General features: G+C 43.9%; 1 protein-coding gene across 5 annotated transcripts in view; it reads right to left on the reverse strand.

Moving 5' to 3' along the window:
• The window catches only part of OXSR1 (oxidative stress responsive kinase 1), a 122,779-nt gene that overhangs the window by 39,608 nt on the left and 65,975 nt on the right, over nucleotides 1–17,196 (reverse strand). For all 5 annotated transcript variants that reach the window (XM_037891159.1, XM_037891160.2, XM_037891163.2 and 2 more), the window contains one exon: nucleotides 3,571–3,626. In XM_037891159.1, coding sequence (XP_037747087.1) covers nucleotides 3,571–3,626 — 56 coding nt within the window. The remainder of the gene's footprint in view (nucleotides 1–3,570; nucleotides 3,627–17,196) is intronic.

The raw sequence follows: 17,196 nt of genomic DNA on the forward strand, positions 1-17,196 counted from the left end.
GAGAACAGTCTAGAGCCATCCTCTTTGGAACCCCCTTTCAGGTAGTTGAAAGCAGCTATCAAATCCCCCCTCATTCTTCTCTTCTGCAGACTAAACAATCCCAGCTCCCTCAGCCTCTCCTCATAAGTCATGTGCTCTAGACCCCTAATCATTTTTGTTGCCCTTCGCTGGACTCTTTCCAATTTATCCACATCCTTCTTGTAGTGTGGGGCCCAAAACTGGACACAGTACTCCAGATGAGGCCTCACCAGTGTCGAATAGAGGGGAACGATCACGTCCCTCGATCTGCTCGCTATGCCCCTACTTATACATCCCAAAATGCCATTGGCCTTCTTGGCAACAAGGGCACACTGCTGACTCATATCCAGCTTCTCGTCCACTGTCACCCCTAGGTCCTTTTCCGCAGAACTGCTGCCTAGCCATTCGGTCCCTAGTCTGTAGCGGTGCATTGGGTTCTTCCGTCCTAAGTGCAGGACCCTGCACTTATCCTTATTGAACCTCATCAGATTTCTTTTGGCCCAATCCTCCAATTTGTCTAGGTCCTTCTGTATCCTATCCCTCCCCTCCAGCGTATCTACCACTCCTCCCAGTTTAGTATCATCCGCAAATTTGCTGAGAGTGCAATCCACACCATCCTCCAGATCATTTATGAAGATATTGAACAAAACCGGCCCCAGGACCGACCCCTGGGGCACTCCACTTGACACCGGCTGCCAACTAGACATGGAGCCATTGATCACTACCCGTTGAGCCCGACAATCTAGCCAGCTTTCTACCCACCTTATAGTGCATTCATCCAGCCCATACTTCCTTAACTTGCTGACAAGAATGCTGTGGGAGACCGTGTCAAAAGCTTTGCTAAAGTCAAGAAACAAAACATCCACTGCTTTCCCTTCATCCACAGAACCAGTAATCTCATCATAAAAGGCGATTAGATTAGTCAGGCATGACCTTCCCTTGGTGAATCCATGCTGACTGTTCCTGATCACTTTCCTCTCCTCTAAGTGCTTCAGGATTGATTCTTTGAGGACCTGCTCCATGATTTTTCCAGGGACTGAGGTGAGGCTGACTGGCCTGTAGTTCCCAGGATCCTCCTTCTTCCCTTTTTTAAAGATGGGCACTACATTAGCCTTTTTCCAGTCATCCGGGACTTCCCCCGTTCGCCACGAGTTTTCAAAGATAATGGCCAAGGGCTCTGCAATCACAGCCGCCAATTCCTTCAGCACTCTCGGATGCAATTCGTCCGGCCCCATGGACTTGTGCACGTCCAGCTTTTCTAAATAGTCCCTAACCACCTCTATCTCTACATGAACTTTATGACCTTCATAGTTTAGACATTGCTACCAGCTTATCCCATGAAAGATTCTGAAACTGGTCCTTACATAGAACTTTAGAGCAAAACCACATATTATGAAGAGTTGAGTTCATGGTGTATATGAGTAGCTAGATTCCATTTTTTTAACGCCTGGCGTTGTTGTTTTTGTGGATACAGACTAACACGGCTACCCCCTGATTAGTATATAGAGTAATCCCACAAATATCCTACCAGTGTGGTTACACCCAGATGTCCCTTGAGATGCAAGACCTTTAATAACCTGGTGTCAACATAAGCAAGAGATTTAATGCACAACTAGGACATTTGATCAAATTACAAGCTTCCTATTGCTCAGTTGAGAACCCTCCAGAGATAGGTGCTTTATGTGCATATTTGTTATCATCTCAGCAGTTTATAAATGTTGAACCTCAATATCCTTATGAGTTAAGAACATAGAAGTTAAGTGACTTGCTGTTGTGTAACAGAAAACTAACCTAGGTGCAGGAATTAAAAAAAACAAACAAACAAAAAAACCCAGGAATCATAGCTCATTCCCCTACTGTAACAGCTCTACTAATAGTCTCTCCTTTAAAAAGATCACGTGTTCTACAATGAGCCAAAATACTACATCCTACACTACTACTGAAGGATATTGTAGGCTTTTATTAATAAATGGCTTGCCCAATTGAGAAATCACACATTACCTATCAGCTGACACAAGCGATGAATTCCTTACACTTCATTAAGTAGCACACTAGCAGGCATTAAGAGCTCTGGCACCATTTAAGGGAAAGTAAATCTATTTTGGGTTTATACAGAAGCCGGATGTATAAGTGTTGTATTTTTCTGCACCAAGACTTGTTCTCTCCTGCACAAAGTAAGCAGCATATGCTGTACATATCATGCCACACTGCGACAAGGAAGATTTTAACACCACTCTTCTGGTGAGAACTCACGTATTTCATGGGAGGATGCCAACAGCAGGAAGTTTGTCAGAGGGGTGTTACTCTCAAAAGAAGTTTTAACATTAAAAAAAACCAGGGGTAACCTCTTTCCAGATTGAAAAAATATATAGGATAAGAACCAAATATGTATCCCTCTTTGAACATTATTCAGGCATCTGACACAAGGAGGTAAGGCAAATGCCAGAAAGTGAACCATTGATAACTACTCTGAGTAGTCTTTCAAACAGCTGTGCACTCACCTTATAGTAATTTCATCTAGAACACGTCTCCCTAGTTTACTAATGTCAACATGGGACTGTGTCAAAACCCTTAACAAAAATCAAGATATATCACTCCTACTGCTCCCCATCCTCTATCCACTATGCCTGTAACCCTGCCAAAAGGAGGAAATTAGGTTGATTTGGCATAACTTGCTCTTGACGAAACCATATTAGCTATTCCTTATAACCCTATTATCCACTAGATGTTTACAAACTGATTGATGACTAATTTGTTCTAGCATCTTTCCAGGTATCAAAGTTACATTGACTGGTCTATAATTCCGCAAGTCCCCTCCCCTGCCCCCTTTTCAAGATAGGTACATTTGCCCTTCTCCAGTTCTCTGGGATCTCACCCATCCTCCATGAGTTCTCAAAAATCATCACTGACAGTTCTGAGATTGTTCAACTAGTTCCTTAAGTACCCCAGGGTGAATTTGATCAGGCCCTGCTCACTTGAATAAATCTAATTTATCTAAATATTTTAACCATTCTTTCCTTATTTGGACTTGCATTCCTTCCCCCTTGATGTTAACTTTAATTGTGTTAAGTACCTGGTCACAACTTACCTTTTCAGTGAAGAATGAAGCAAAACCAGCATTAAACACCTCAGCCTTTTTGATGTCATCTTTTATTAGCTAGTGGAGGACCTACACTTTCCCCATTAAGAATATGTACTCTTCAATCCTGTGAAGCTACTGTTTTATGGTTTTGACTAGCTCTGCTACTTAGTTTAAAAAAATCATATTGTCCAAGCAACCGATTTAAAGGAGTGGCTTTTGGTTTATGCTGAAATGATTTATTCACATTGATAGAGACCATTTCCAGCACAATAATCTTAAAATATCACAAGAGAGAAAAATAAGCCAAAAGAAAAACTGCTCCTAGAAATCTTGTTTGAAATACAGGACCATCTGACAGTGTGGCATTTTTTAACTGGGTTTCTACGTGCCACTGCAAGCCACTTTGGCCAAACATGAAGCAATACAGTATTCTCCATATTCTCTTTACTCCAAGTTGATAAGAAAGTTACCTGCAATCTGTACTGAGCCATCTTCTCCAAGAAGAATGTTCCCTGCTTTCACATCCCTGCAGAAAATAAAGCAACAATAAGTGTTACTTATTAAGCAAAGCTACTACAAATTATTTCCCCCCACACATGACACAGGATTGGAATGTGGGTTTGGCTGGGAGAGGGGATGTGTTAGGCCCCTGAAAGTCTCTTTATCCTTCATGACTTCTTCAGGAGCAGCGCCTCTCGTCCTTCTGGAGAAGTCCTGAAAGTGGCAGCAGCTCAGGTGTAGATCAGTTCCAGCGCTGAACTCCACGTGCTCACTCCCAAGTTAATGTTTGCAAAGCTCTTCCAAACACCAGCATGGGATATTTGCTTGACCCCCCCCGGCAAAAAGCACATATCAGAACAAAATTAGACAAAGACTGCCCATGGATAAGGATTCTAAATACACTTTTAGTAACAGTAAACTGGAGTTGACAGCATCATTTTGAAGAATATTTGAACAACTATTTAACATCCTGCCAATTGTGAATCTGTTTCGAGCAGTGGCCATCTTGAGACATGTATTTGCATCAGTAGTGCCAGAGCTAAGTAGAGTGACTAGATTCCAATCTGCCTTAATCTAAGAACTTTAAGACATATTCAGGGATCACTAATATATTAACATTAATTACTATTGTGCATGTTAAGCCAATTTTATAGCTGAATGGGATTCACATTTATTTAGCGGCATTGTGCAGTATCAGTGACAAAAAATAAAACTTCTATGAAAGTAGTATACCACCAGTGTTTACTGAACATCCTCAATACACTAATACAATAGCTTCCCATATATTACAAGCCTGAAATATGTTTGTGATAAACACTTAGTTTTATATCACTGATGTACACTGAATACTAGAAAAGCTGTAATACTATAGCATGTAAGTGTGACTTGTTGAAAAAGGTCTTTGGGACGTGAATTACTTACTTGTAAAGGCTGCTGAATGGACAGGCTTGGATAATCAAGTGTTCTAGTTACAGAGCAGGGACAACACAAGGCTGCTGCAGTACAAAGATTTGCCACTATGTGACTCAACTCAGACTTGAATAATCCACGGAGAGAACCCATCCAATTTTCAGTGTCTGCTGAGACTGCCAATAAGGGGGCTACATGCATTGTGGTGTAGCTGTGCTGGCCTCAGGATATTAGAGAGACAAGGTGGGTGAAGTAATATCTTTTATTGGACCACCTTCTGCTGGTGAGAGAGAGAAGCTTTCAAGCTACGGAGAGCTCTTCTTTAGGTCTGGGAAAGGTACTCAGTCACAGCTAAGTACAAGGTGGAACAGATTGTTTAGCATAAACAAAATCATAAAACTTTCCTAGACACTACAATCATGGACTGAGTAGACACACTGGCTTTATGGCTTATTACAACAATCTATAACCCTCTAACAACCCACCCCCAGCTGTCTACCCCCACCACACACACACACACACACACTCTTCCCTTCCCACTATGACTGGAGAGGTGCTAACCAGCCACTTCACCTTGAATGGTCTCTTACAATGTATTGACTCTTACCTCTCACCTACCCTGTCTCTCTAATAAGGGACTAGAGAGACAAGCTGGGTGAGGTCATATCTGTTATTGAACCAACTTCTGTTGCTTAGACACAAGCTTTCAAACTACACAGAGCTCTTCAGGTCTGGAAAAGGTACTGAGTGTTGCAGCTAAACAAAAGCTTATTTAGCATAAATAGTTAATGCATATTAATAGAACACTTCACCTTGAAAACTCATCTCTTTCACCAACAGAGGTTGGTCCAATAAAAGATTACTTCACCCACCTTGTCCCTCTAATATCCTAGGACCAACACAACTACAACACAACAATAAGGGGGGGGGGTCATTTATAAATAGGACAACTGTCCACTGCAAGCTAGACAGACCATCAACTCATTTCACCCAGGTCAAAGACCTAAGTTTGTTTGTGTGTGCATACACACACATCCAAAGCTATTATCAAAAAGGAAACCAGTTTTCATAGTGAAGATGGGCATTACTTAGGTACTTTTTCCTATAATTAAGTCTCCACGCAACGTGGTCAAGAAAGCAGTATCTTGCAAACAGATCAGCTTCTATATGCTATAGATTTTAAGGCCTCATTTTACAAACCTACTTTTATACACTTCCATGAATTCCAAAAAGTATCACAGCACTTTTGGGCAAGGGGGGGAGGGGGCAACAATGGGTTAACAACTACATTAAAAATATAGCTGTCATTTCCTCCCCCAATCCCTTCTTGTAATATTGCAGTAAGAGGACAATATTTAAAATCCCAGTACAATTAGCAGTTGAGAGAGTTGTTTACTCTTTTCTGTTTTTAAAGCAGTAAGAAATGAAGCCTTTCCTGCATTCTGTCATAGGCAAGCCCTCTTGGTGCATATGAGAACTGATTCCACCAGGATTCTGTCCCTAACAGCACCTGTAGCTGGGACAGTTTAGAAGGTGCTAAAGACTGGACTGCAAATGCCACCAGTTCGCTAGCTACGAATATAGCCTTTGTTCAGCAAGAAATATGTGCTAGATGTATGCAAAACCAGCTCTAGGAATCCATCCTGGCACTTATCCATGTAGAGGTTGCTCAGTGAAGCCCTCTGGATAACTGGCAGAACAAGTCACTTCCTACAGCAAGTACTCCAAGCCATTTTCTTCTGGCTGCCCCTTTGTCTCCCCCAAAATATACTGATTTACAAGTTGCAGCTCAAAATGGTGTGGGGGACGGGTAGAGGGGGAGAAGGGGAGGGTTGTTAGAGAAGAACAGAATGGCATGCATGAAGGGTGGCTGTTGGGGTCCTTGCCTCTCTATGTGGCTGGACCCACCTAATACAGGAAGAACTGGTACTGAATGGCTCTTTCAATTTACTAAGAATCCAGCACTGTATATGAGAGTAGTTTTCAAGGTAAGACTGGTCCATCACTGGCCTGTGCAATGGTACAAAGCCTTTCATAATTCACCCTATGGCTACGCTATATCACAGCTGGCTAACCCACTAAGTGGAATTTGCTGTATATTCAATCAAGTACTAGAGTTAAAACTTGGCTGACATTTACAAAGCAGAGTCAGCGAATGGAGAAATGTTAACTGTCATGCACTGTGTTATATAGAAACCAGTTACATTTCCGTTTACACAAACAATTGGGTAACAAGCTCCATGCAGACTCAGAATGCCAGACTGCCCCACCCTTGCCAGGGTATGTTGTTGAATAATACTGGGGCATCAAGAGAGTTAAGGCAGGCATTTAGAATACATCTAGTAAAAACATCAGCAGAAAAGTCCTTCTATTCCTTGAATCCCCTAAGTTCTTGTTAAGATGTCTATTAAAATAGTGCTCTCTGCTAGCTCAAAAAAAAAAAGACCAGTTTTACTGGGGGGTTTTAACTGTAAACAACCTATAGTCACTGCCAAAAATGCAAGTCAAATTTGAGAACTATATCACAGTTTGATGTGGCATTTTGTCTCCATAACAAATGTTCTAAGAAGGCTATTACTCATAGTGTGGTATACACTCCACCCCAATAGCAGCAAAATGGTTCAGAGGCAAACAATTATTTCGACATGCTTCCATTTTGGTTTTACTGTACCAGAGAGGCAGGTTCCAACCTTTCCATCATCTTCACCACTGTACATAAGGAGGAAGCTCACTGAAACATCTTCAGAGCTATTATATCATGGCCTTCATGCAGCACTAGAATTTCTGAAATTAATTTGTTGTAATAAGCCATAAATCCAGTGTGTCTACTCAGTCCATTATTTTAGTGTCTAGCAAAGTTATGAATTTGTTTATGCTAAACTATCTGTTCCACCTTGTATTTAGCTGTGACACTTTAAGGCTTCCTTAAAGTTAGTGACAAGAAAACAAATGAAAAACAACTTAAAAGTGCTTCCCATTTATAAGCTTCTCATGGGTTGAATAAACTCACAAGCTGAACAGTGAGTGGCTGATTTGCCCAGAAGATGGTTATTACCAAGTATAAGAATTTGAAGGTACTTCCTAATAAGACGGTAATAACTATACCCTGGGTTAATACATTCCTCAATATTTATCTGAGTTACTCAGCCCAAGGTATGGTTATTATCCTGGAAAGAAAAAAACCGGTAAATGAAGTTACAAAACCTTAAGTGAGCAACATGTGGTTGTGAAACAGGGATGTTTTTAAGAACAGGTTAGACAGGGGTCAGCAACCTTTCAAAGAAGAGAAGCCATTTTTTAATTTTGTCTGTGACCAAAATATTTCAAGAGTTGCATCACACACACAAAGCTACTTGTAGAGTTAGAGTTTATCAACTAATAGTAATTGAACATATTAAAGTTATTACTACTCACTAATACTTTTAATGTGACTTCTGCCATTTGACTTTGAATATAAACTGGAGGGGGCTGGGGCAGGAGATTAGGGTGCAGGAGGGGGAGCAGGGTCTGGGACAGGGGATTGGGGTGCTGGAGGGGGTGCGAGATGCAGGCTCTGGCCTGTAGGCACTTACCACAGGTGGTTCCCAGCCAGTGGCATAGCAGGGCTCAGCAGACTGCTTACCTGCCCTGGCCCCACACCGCTCTGGCTGCTGGCACGTCTCCGCACCCCCCTCGAAGGCGGGAGGAGAAGCGGCTCTGTGCACTGCCCCCACCCCCAGCACGGCCTTCACAGCTCCCACTGGCCGGGAACCGACCAATGGGAGCTGCAGGGGCGGTGCCTGCAGGCATGGGCAGCCCACAGAGACCCGATGGGCCCCTCCCACCCCGAGAGACATGCAGAGACATGCCAGCAGCCAGCCACTTCTGGGTCCTGAAGGGATTGCTGGATCTCCTTCAGGAGACTGGAGGACTGCAGCCATGAGCTCCTACGCATGGCCACTGTGGAGGCCATGGACATGGCTGCCGAGCCCGCAACATCCAGGGCTGCCTGCAAGGACACCCTGGCTATCATCTTCCCTTCCTCCACCAGCGAGGAGGGCTCCTGCCTGGACTCTTGGGGAAGTGAGTCTCTGAACTTCAATGGAGAGTCCCACACAGTGAACTCTTATCTGCCCAGTAACACCTGTTGGTTGGCAATCCTGAGCTATAGTCCCCCAGTAGAATAAACCTTTCTACCAAAAAGATTCACTTTTTTTTTTTTTTTTTTTTTTTTTTTTTTGAGTCTTTTGCTTTAGGGGTTACCCCTTGTAGGCCCTGCCTCTTCCTGTCATTGGCCGCAGAGACCATCTGGAACCCTGGGAGAGGATGAAAGTATTGGAACTCATAACCCTGGACAGGTATAAAATACTTCCTTTGGGGTCTTTTTGATGTGGGGGGAAAGAAGATGGGGGTTGCTACAGGACCTTCACTGGCCTCACTGACAGGTAGGGCCAATTTTGAAAGGCCCGCAGTGGCCAGGATGTCAACCAGGCTATAGGAGGATTCTTTTACTACCTCCACTTACAAGCCTAAGTTTAAGGCTACCCTCTTCAGCAACTCCCGGTGGATCTAGAAGTCCTCGAGGGGGCGAAGTACCCACCCTCAAAACCACCTCGCCCAGAGAAGAGCCGCCGCCAGCCTGCACCAGCAGAGGGCCCGCCTCCTCTTCTTCTGTGCCAATGGGATCCTACAAATCCAGAAGGTTGGTACCAGGCTCAGTACCAGAGTCCAGGTCAGGTACTGCCTGATGGAACAGCGGTGCCCTTCTCCCAGAACCTGCCAAGTAAAAGCATCTCAAGTGAGGCCCTGGCATCAGGGGAGGAATCCCCACAGATTCTAAAAGGGGCACTGCAGTGGCATAGGCCAGCCACTGCTGGGGCAAGGACTCAATGGTACTCCTTTGCCTGGGTCCACAGCTGGGTAGGGCTGACTGGATGGATAGCAAGGGCTGACTGGATGTATAACAAGGGTGACTCCTCGGCTGACTGAAGTACGACCCAACCTTCGACTCAGACGATGAGCCTTCCTCCAGGGACCATGGAGGTAAAGTTCCCACCGGAGCCGGGGCAGAGACACTTGTGCGTGGGCCAGCAAGGACGGTTTCTCTCTGGATGGTACCGTGGGGCTGGACCTGGACAGCAGCTAGGGGCTACCTGCTTCATCCTGTCCAATGGCACTGACGCCAGACTCTTGTACTGCTGGTGATGACGGTACCGAGAGCGCCAGCAGATCTCTGGCCGCAGTGAACGCCTCCACAGTGGACAGCTCTGCGATAGCACGGGCACCGCGCTGTCCCTTCAGCATCTACTGCTCATCTAGGACCAGACTCAATGGTATCTGCGAATGGGCCAGAGGCAATGATGCCACCTGCAATGCTGAGGCAGAGGAGCAGCGTGACTTCAGCCAGGCATGGAATGCAGAGCAGGGTGCAACCTTCGGAGTAGGGGAACGCTTCCTCTTGGCCAGATGCTTCTTTCTCAGCACCAGGGATGGCAAATGGTGCAGGGACCCCCGTATGACAGGACGAGCACTCCGCACCGATGCTGAGATACCATGTGCTGAGTCTGACTGGAAGGTCTGAGAGCTGCTTTCATCAAGAGGAACTTTAAACCCCATATGAAGGAGGGCTGGGAGGCCAAGTTAAACTTGCGGCACAGCTATACAGCGATGCCCAACGTAAGCCTCACCCAAGCACATCAGACAACAAAAAATGCAGGTCGCTCAAAGGCATAGCTTTGTTGCCGGAGGTACAGGGCTTGAAGCCCAGCGACCAAGGCATGCCTCAGCACTGGACACAGACGAAACTCCGCTGACAGAGAAGCATTAACTAAATTAACAACTATTCACACTCTCACTATACACAATATGAAGAAATGAAGAAAACAAAGACCACTGGGAACAGCTTGCCGCAGCAAGGAAAGCTGTCCCAGCAACAGTCACAGGCGGTAAGAAGGAATGAGGGGGTGCAGGGTCAGCTAGGCGCCTTATACCAGCGCTATGAGGGCACAGCACCAGGAGGTGCCGGAGACATCCCAATGGGTATCACTGAGGGGAAAATTTCCGGCAACTGCGCTCGGGATGCACACACCTACAGTGGAATAGACATGTGCAAGCACTTAAAGAGCTTATACATAGAAAGTGTGTTATAAACACACATAGTGATGTAACAGAAAAGCTATGGGGAAAAAGGATTCTTCACTTGCAGCACAACAAGTTATACAAGCCAATCAAATGCTTGTCTTCTTGGCCCCTTCCCCACCCCCACAGACCACAATAGGTAGAGATGAATCAGACCTATCACAAGAAATAATCAAGCCCATCCTTCCTGCAAAAGCAGATTCTAATCCCACTAGAGGACATACAAGATATTAATATGAAACTAAGGCTTATTTTAGCTGAAATGTATCACTTTTCAGTGGATCCATGCTGTGTTGTGCAATTGTCTTTTCTCATACTATACTGAGAGTGAGGTTAGTGCCATAGTTGACTTTTTATTAAATGTTTTAAGTATACACTTCCAGCACAACAGACTTTTCCATCTATCCTTAGTACATAGAATAGGCAGACGTTATGGAAATTTGAAAAAATAAAATGGAAAGCAGCTGTTCGTACTTTGTACAAAATCAGGTACCAACAGCTGCCCCATCACGTCTTATGCCTAACAAGGATCTCTAGTCTCAAACTTCTACCTACAAAAGGGAAAAAGTACCAAACGAATCAGTTCTAGCCCGACTAAAATATGCCCGAAAAGCCAGGCTACACCATCTCAGGATTTTTTGAGTCGCTATAAGACATACTGAATTGCTCATGTAGTGAAAAAAGAAGTTGCAGAAACTGTATTATAATAATTCGCTCTGTGAATGCTGCTGTGTCTGTCAAGCATAGAAGGTGATGCACGGAATGGTCTAGTAGTGTCTGCATCAGGAATTCTAGATTAGAATGACTGCCTGGGCTCAAAGAATATATAAAAAGCTGGGGCAATGGGGGGAGGAGAGACAGGTTGCAATTCTACAGTTCAGGATCTTGCTACAATTCTTGCTGTTTTCTACAGAATCTTATTACTCGCTTTTAAAAGTTTATTTTTCTTCCATGCCACCACTAGCTAATGGCTAATGCAAGGGACTGGGAGCCCGGAGGCATGATTTCTATTCCCAGCTCTGAGACCACGTAGCTGTATGACCTTGGGCAAGTCACAAATCCTTAGTGCTCCAGCTATAAAACAGGGTAAGTTACCTCACATGGATATTGTGAAGCATAACAGATTAGCGTGAAAAGGGTGGTGTGTGATGCAAGGACAGAAGACCTATAATTAAGGCTGCAAGGCTGTCATGGAAATCACAGATTCCATGACTTTCCAGGACCCCCATGACTTCTGCAGTGGCTAGTGCAGCTGGCCCGGGGCCACCTGAGCAGCTCAGACGGCACCTGGGCCAGCCACACAGACTGCTGCTGGGGCAGCGTCGGGCCACCACATCCCTCCCCAGCAGCAGCAGGAGTTTGTGTGTGGGAGGGGGCTCAGGGCTGAGGCAGGGAGTTGGGGTGCAGGAAGAGGTGAGAGTTCTGGGCGGCGCTTACCTCGGGGATGGGGGAGGGTTCCCCGGAAGCAGCAACATGTCCCTCCCTTCGTTCCTAGGCAGATACACGGCCAGGCAGCTCTGCGTGCAGCCTTCGCCTGCAGACACTGCCCCACAAGCTCCCACTGGCCGTGGTTCCAGGCCAATGGGAGCTGCGGAGCGGGTGCTCAGGGCTGGGGCAGCATGCAGAGACCCCCCTGGCTGTACCTCCACCTAGGAGCTGCAGGCACATGCCGGCCACTTCCAGGACCTGGGTAGGGAGCCTGCCAACCCCCTTGCCCCTGGGCCGCCCCCTGCCCCAGGGCACCCAAGTTTTAGGTATAGAGTACAGGTCACGGGCCATGAATTTTTGTTTACAGGCCATGACCTATCCATGATTTTTACTTAAAATACCCACGACTAAAACATAGCCTTACCTATAATTGACATTTGGTGAGAAACGGAGAAGGGGAGAGGGAGACATGCTTCCACCATCACAGCCTACTGGAATAATCAGGCTACTTAAAATGAAAATTTGACTGATGCTCTCCCTGCCACCCTGCCCAGGTGTTCCTGAAAGCTGAGTTTCCATGTCACAGTCCAGAAGCTAGAAATAGACTGGGAAATTCTCCTGTGTTCATCCACTGAATTCTTGGATTTCCTGATCTCATTTCCTCTATAGCAACTGCAATAGAGGGCGAGCACAAAGCTCCTTTAACAGCTGCTACAAGCTGTTACATAAATCAATGAGAGGGCACACTGTGGAGTCACAAGGTCTGCTTCTTACCTCTAGGGAGCCAAATAATTTTGCAATGCCCAGTCTCAGGCACTAGTAATAGATGAGAGATTCCAGGTTTGAGCTTGGTTTGCATTTCAAAACCTAATGTCAGATTTAGGTTATGTAAATGGCTGGATATACTTGCCGGTGTGGCAATACTGATATATACACTACAGGGCTCCAATTCTTATATATGCTCATTTAAAACACATTCCTAACTCATATGTCTGTTTATCTGTGAAAATTGAGGGACAGAAGCAAGAGGTGGCACTTCCCAGTTCTCAACCTCCTTCCCCAAAAGCTGGAAGTAGCTCTCAGGCTAGGCCAAAGTAGTGAGAGGGAAAGGAAGTTCCCTTGATTTATAATTAAATTGGGTGTTTACACATGTAAAGAGACCTTTAAAATGGAAACAGTCATCCTTTGAGCCACTGATCTTAAATCAGTGTGGCTTGCGAGGGTTCCATTGCACATTACATTTCTCATTCTGGGACAACAATCAGAGACTCGCTGACTGCTAAATGTTCTCTCTGGTATGTATAAAGCATTACAATATTTCTGTTTTTAACAGAAGAGGGGCTACAATGTGGCCTAGTATACATTTACTCCTTCTATGCAAAACCATTTCTGTTGCAGGCTTGCAAAATTTAAAGTATATATTACTAAACAAATATCGTAAGTGGCCTATTTCTAATGCTTTAACTGAATTCTGTAATGGATGGAATAAAAATACGAACACCATTTTCCCCATCCTGGAAACACTATAGTCCAGTAAATATAAAGCCTGGAAAGAATATTAGCCTGGAATAATTCAGGAACTTTCATTGATTTTGGGTTTAAGGGATCTCCAATTAAGTAACTAAGTTCCACTAAGGAGAGAAAATCTGTTTCATTGTGACGAAACATAGGTATTATCCATCTTAAAATGGTCTTTGAAGTGGTTGATTCACTGTAGACATGCTGCACTGTAAATGCTAAATGAGAAGATTGCTTATTGAATCCACCGCTTTATTGACTAGAATGATGTGGGAAGACTCCTCTGTATTGGGCAGCAGTGCTGACAAATCAGAACGTGCCTTAAATAAGGCAGTGATGACATTCCTAAAGTAAACAATCCCTCCGTTTCTAAAAGTGATTGTGTATTTCATCTGCAATAACTAACAGTTGCTGTGATGCAAGTAGAGGATGGAGATGATCCACTCAAGGTCTCTCCCAACCCCAGATAATTCTAACAACTCAAGAATTGCTAAAAACGACACTAGCTTCATATGTTACAGAGTAATCTTTCTACAGATCCCTGAATTCCAAGCCACAATCAGAGCTGAACCCACAGAGCAGTGTGAAAGTTGTCTTGGTTATTATTTCATGCTATATACTAAGCAGCTTGATTTACCAAGTACTGAGGAGGAAATTCAAACAAGCTTTCTTGCTTTTAAATTTCCCAGCAACAGAAATGATTAAAAAGAACAAAAGAAAGGAGAATCAGTAAGATTAAGATCTTTCATATCTCCTTGCAAGCATCACTCTCACGCTCATGACAAAGGTCTGAAGTGAACAAAAAAAACAGTGTGGAGTTCATTTCCTAAACACAAATAAAATGCTTTGATAAATCCAGCACTTACGGTAACGGTGAAGCACATGACACTTACGTCAGGGATCGCAATGGAAAGGTAAACAGTGCTGAAAGTGGTCAGAGCCTGAAGTACCAAAGTGAGATTTATATTGAATAGATCCTCTAGGTTTTACAAATTGCATACACACAGTGGTATCTGATCATCCCTCTTCCTTACATGCTTTTATCAGCAGTGACAATTAATGTCATCATCATTAGCCTTCAGAGCGATCATCACTTCCCTTGAAGTGGATAAGGGCACTCTTCACAGGAACTATTGTTTCTGGCTGTTTGCAGCCTCAGGCAAACTGTCTCAGGTTTACCTATAGTTCATATTTGAAGGTTGTCTTTGCGACCATGCAGGTTAGGCACTTTTTACAAATGAATTCCAAGGTGATAAAGTATAAGTTGCTGCCACCAGGACAGAGCACTGGTTTGCTAAGTCACCACAATTTGATCTAAATTGGTTCCTGCTCATAGACATGGATGCAACAGTGCCATGTGCCCTCTTATGCCAGATACTGTGCTAGACGCTCTGTGAAGCAAGTATATTGCTTCCACAGATCAAAAATGCTTGGGATCTGTTCTTCCCTACAATGATTGCTTAAGGCTGTAGACAAAAATTCTCAACATTTTGGATAAAGTTTACAAATAAAACAGAAATGAGTGACTTATAATGAGCTGTCCCTCATTCTTACTGAGAAAGAAGATGACTAAATCCCATTAGAAGTGTGACTTAATCCAGGTTTCTGTGAATTTAGAGTCCTTGAAGGGCACCATATTGACAGTACTGGCTACCAGCGACCTGTTTGTCCACAGAACAAATGTTGCTAGAACAACAGCCTTCGCAGGTGGCAAGGTACTTGAGTTTCCATTCCCCTTCAGACACTTGTCTCTTGAGCCCGACTGTGCACCAGTCGCAGTAGATTTCTATATAGGCACACTTTCCTACTGGATTTTGGCATGATACCAGCTCATTTCCCATAAGCTACAGAATGGCCACAAAATAGCAACAGCTTTCAGCTACCACCAACTTGGCCTGGTTTCAAACTGACAATTAGAGATGAAAGGCTCCATATCGTGTTACCAATCCCTTGAGCTATTCAGTTCCCTTTGGGTTTGTCTTTTTTCAGATACACTCACTAAAACAAATTTGTAGTGCTGAAAAAAAATGTTACACTATTGTTATTAAAATAATGAACTAAAGTACTTAGCAGTCTCCATGGCAATTATAAGAATACTGGAATCCAGTTTTGCTGCACCAACTGCCAGCAGACCTGTCAACGCATTACTCAGCTACAAGGAAATCAAGTTGGTATACAGAGTTCTGCCAATACACTTCCAGAGCCACCTCACATTACCCCCTACCAGAGCAAGTTTAATGCAATCACCAATAGAGTAGGTATTTGTCTAATGTATTGCAGCTGTATTGACATAGAAAGGTGCAACCTTTGACTACTATTCTCAGCCACAAACCAAATTTTTCAGCTGGGACTTAGTTTAAGTTAGCTGTAATGTAGGCAGGGAAGTTAAAAAGTGGATTGTTAACCTCACAGTGTCTCTTTAGCTCCCTCACATGCATGCACGCCCACAACTTCCACTGTGCTTTCTCCCATTCATCTGGCAAGCACCTATTAAGTCTCTTCTTTGATTTCCTTCACTGTGTTTTTCCTCTTCCCTCTTGCACCCTCCCCAAGTCAGGAGACCAAGCCACCTTATTTGGTGTGAGTATCAGGAACTGTGTTTCTTCTTCACAACATTCAGTTGGGCATCACGGCACTCTCCCCTAAAAGACTGACAATTTGGAAGAGGTGGAATATTTTCTAGATAAATGATTGCTCTGCATCATTGTACAAGCAGCTTCAAGTAAGAACACCACAGGTGCTGCCTCTTCCGGTAAAGATGGGCCAGCAAGTGAATGCCTAAATGTACTGCTGCCTGTTTTCGATGCAAGGCCAGTATTTTCAATATATATAATTTTTAGTCACTACTGAACCTTTTCATATTTGGAAAACACTACTTGACTAAAGAATTCTGTGATCCTGAAGAGTCTTACTTTACACATGAGTATTTGTGATTTATCATTTCACCTGGGTTGAAATTTCAGTTACACAACAGCTAATCATGAACAGAAAAATAAGCGCAATTAAAATAGGGAGAAAGAGACCTTGAAGCAATTAATCAGCATGATTCATTTGTCAGGTTGCCATAAAAATTATCACCTGAAAAAGTGCTAATCTTAACTTTGACTAATTCATTGTAAGTTCAGTCATTTCAAAAGCTTTTTGGTTACTTTTGCTTTAGTTACATATTGCATGGAGTCATCCATCAAACTCCCGGACATCTGATAATTCCTGATCAAATACACAGAAGAATCAGAGTCCAAATCATGGGAGGTGCAAAATATCTACTGTCATCCTGCCATAGTCAATCATGACAGCATTATCTGGGAGCGACCTGTCAGCTTAGTCATAAAATGGGCTTGTCTCGCTTGTTTGACTTCTGTGGAAACGTCATCGGGTGCAATCCTGAAGCCGTGCTCATGAAAGCAAACCCATGGACATCAGATTGCTCACACAATGGCTGCAAGATTTGGTCCTTAATCTTTAGCACACTAGCTAGTTCTCAGGTGTTTAATACTTGAGACACTGGCTAGATTCCTAGGATTTCAGATATTCACTGGAGTCACTGTGCTAGGAAGGGAGGATTGGCTTCTGGCTATGGAAGTCAAATGAGTAGCATGAGGCCAAACAGTGGATGTATGCAG

The sequence above is a fragment of the Chelonia mydas genome, chromosome 2 (genome assembly GCF_015237465.2).
Source record: "Chelonia mydas isolate rCheMyd1 chromosome 2, rCheMyd1.pri.v2, whole genome shotgun sequence".
NCBI classification, from domain to species: Eukaryota; Metazoa; Chordata; order Testudines; family Cheloniidae; genus Chelonia; species Chelonia mydas.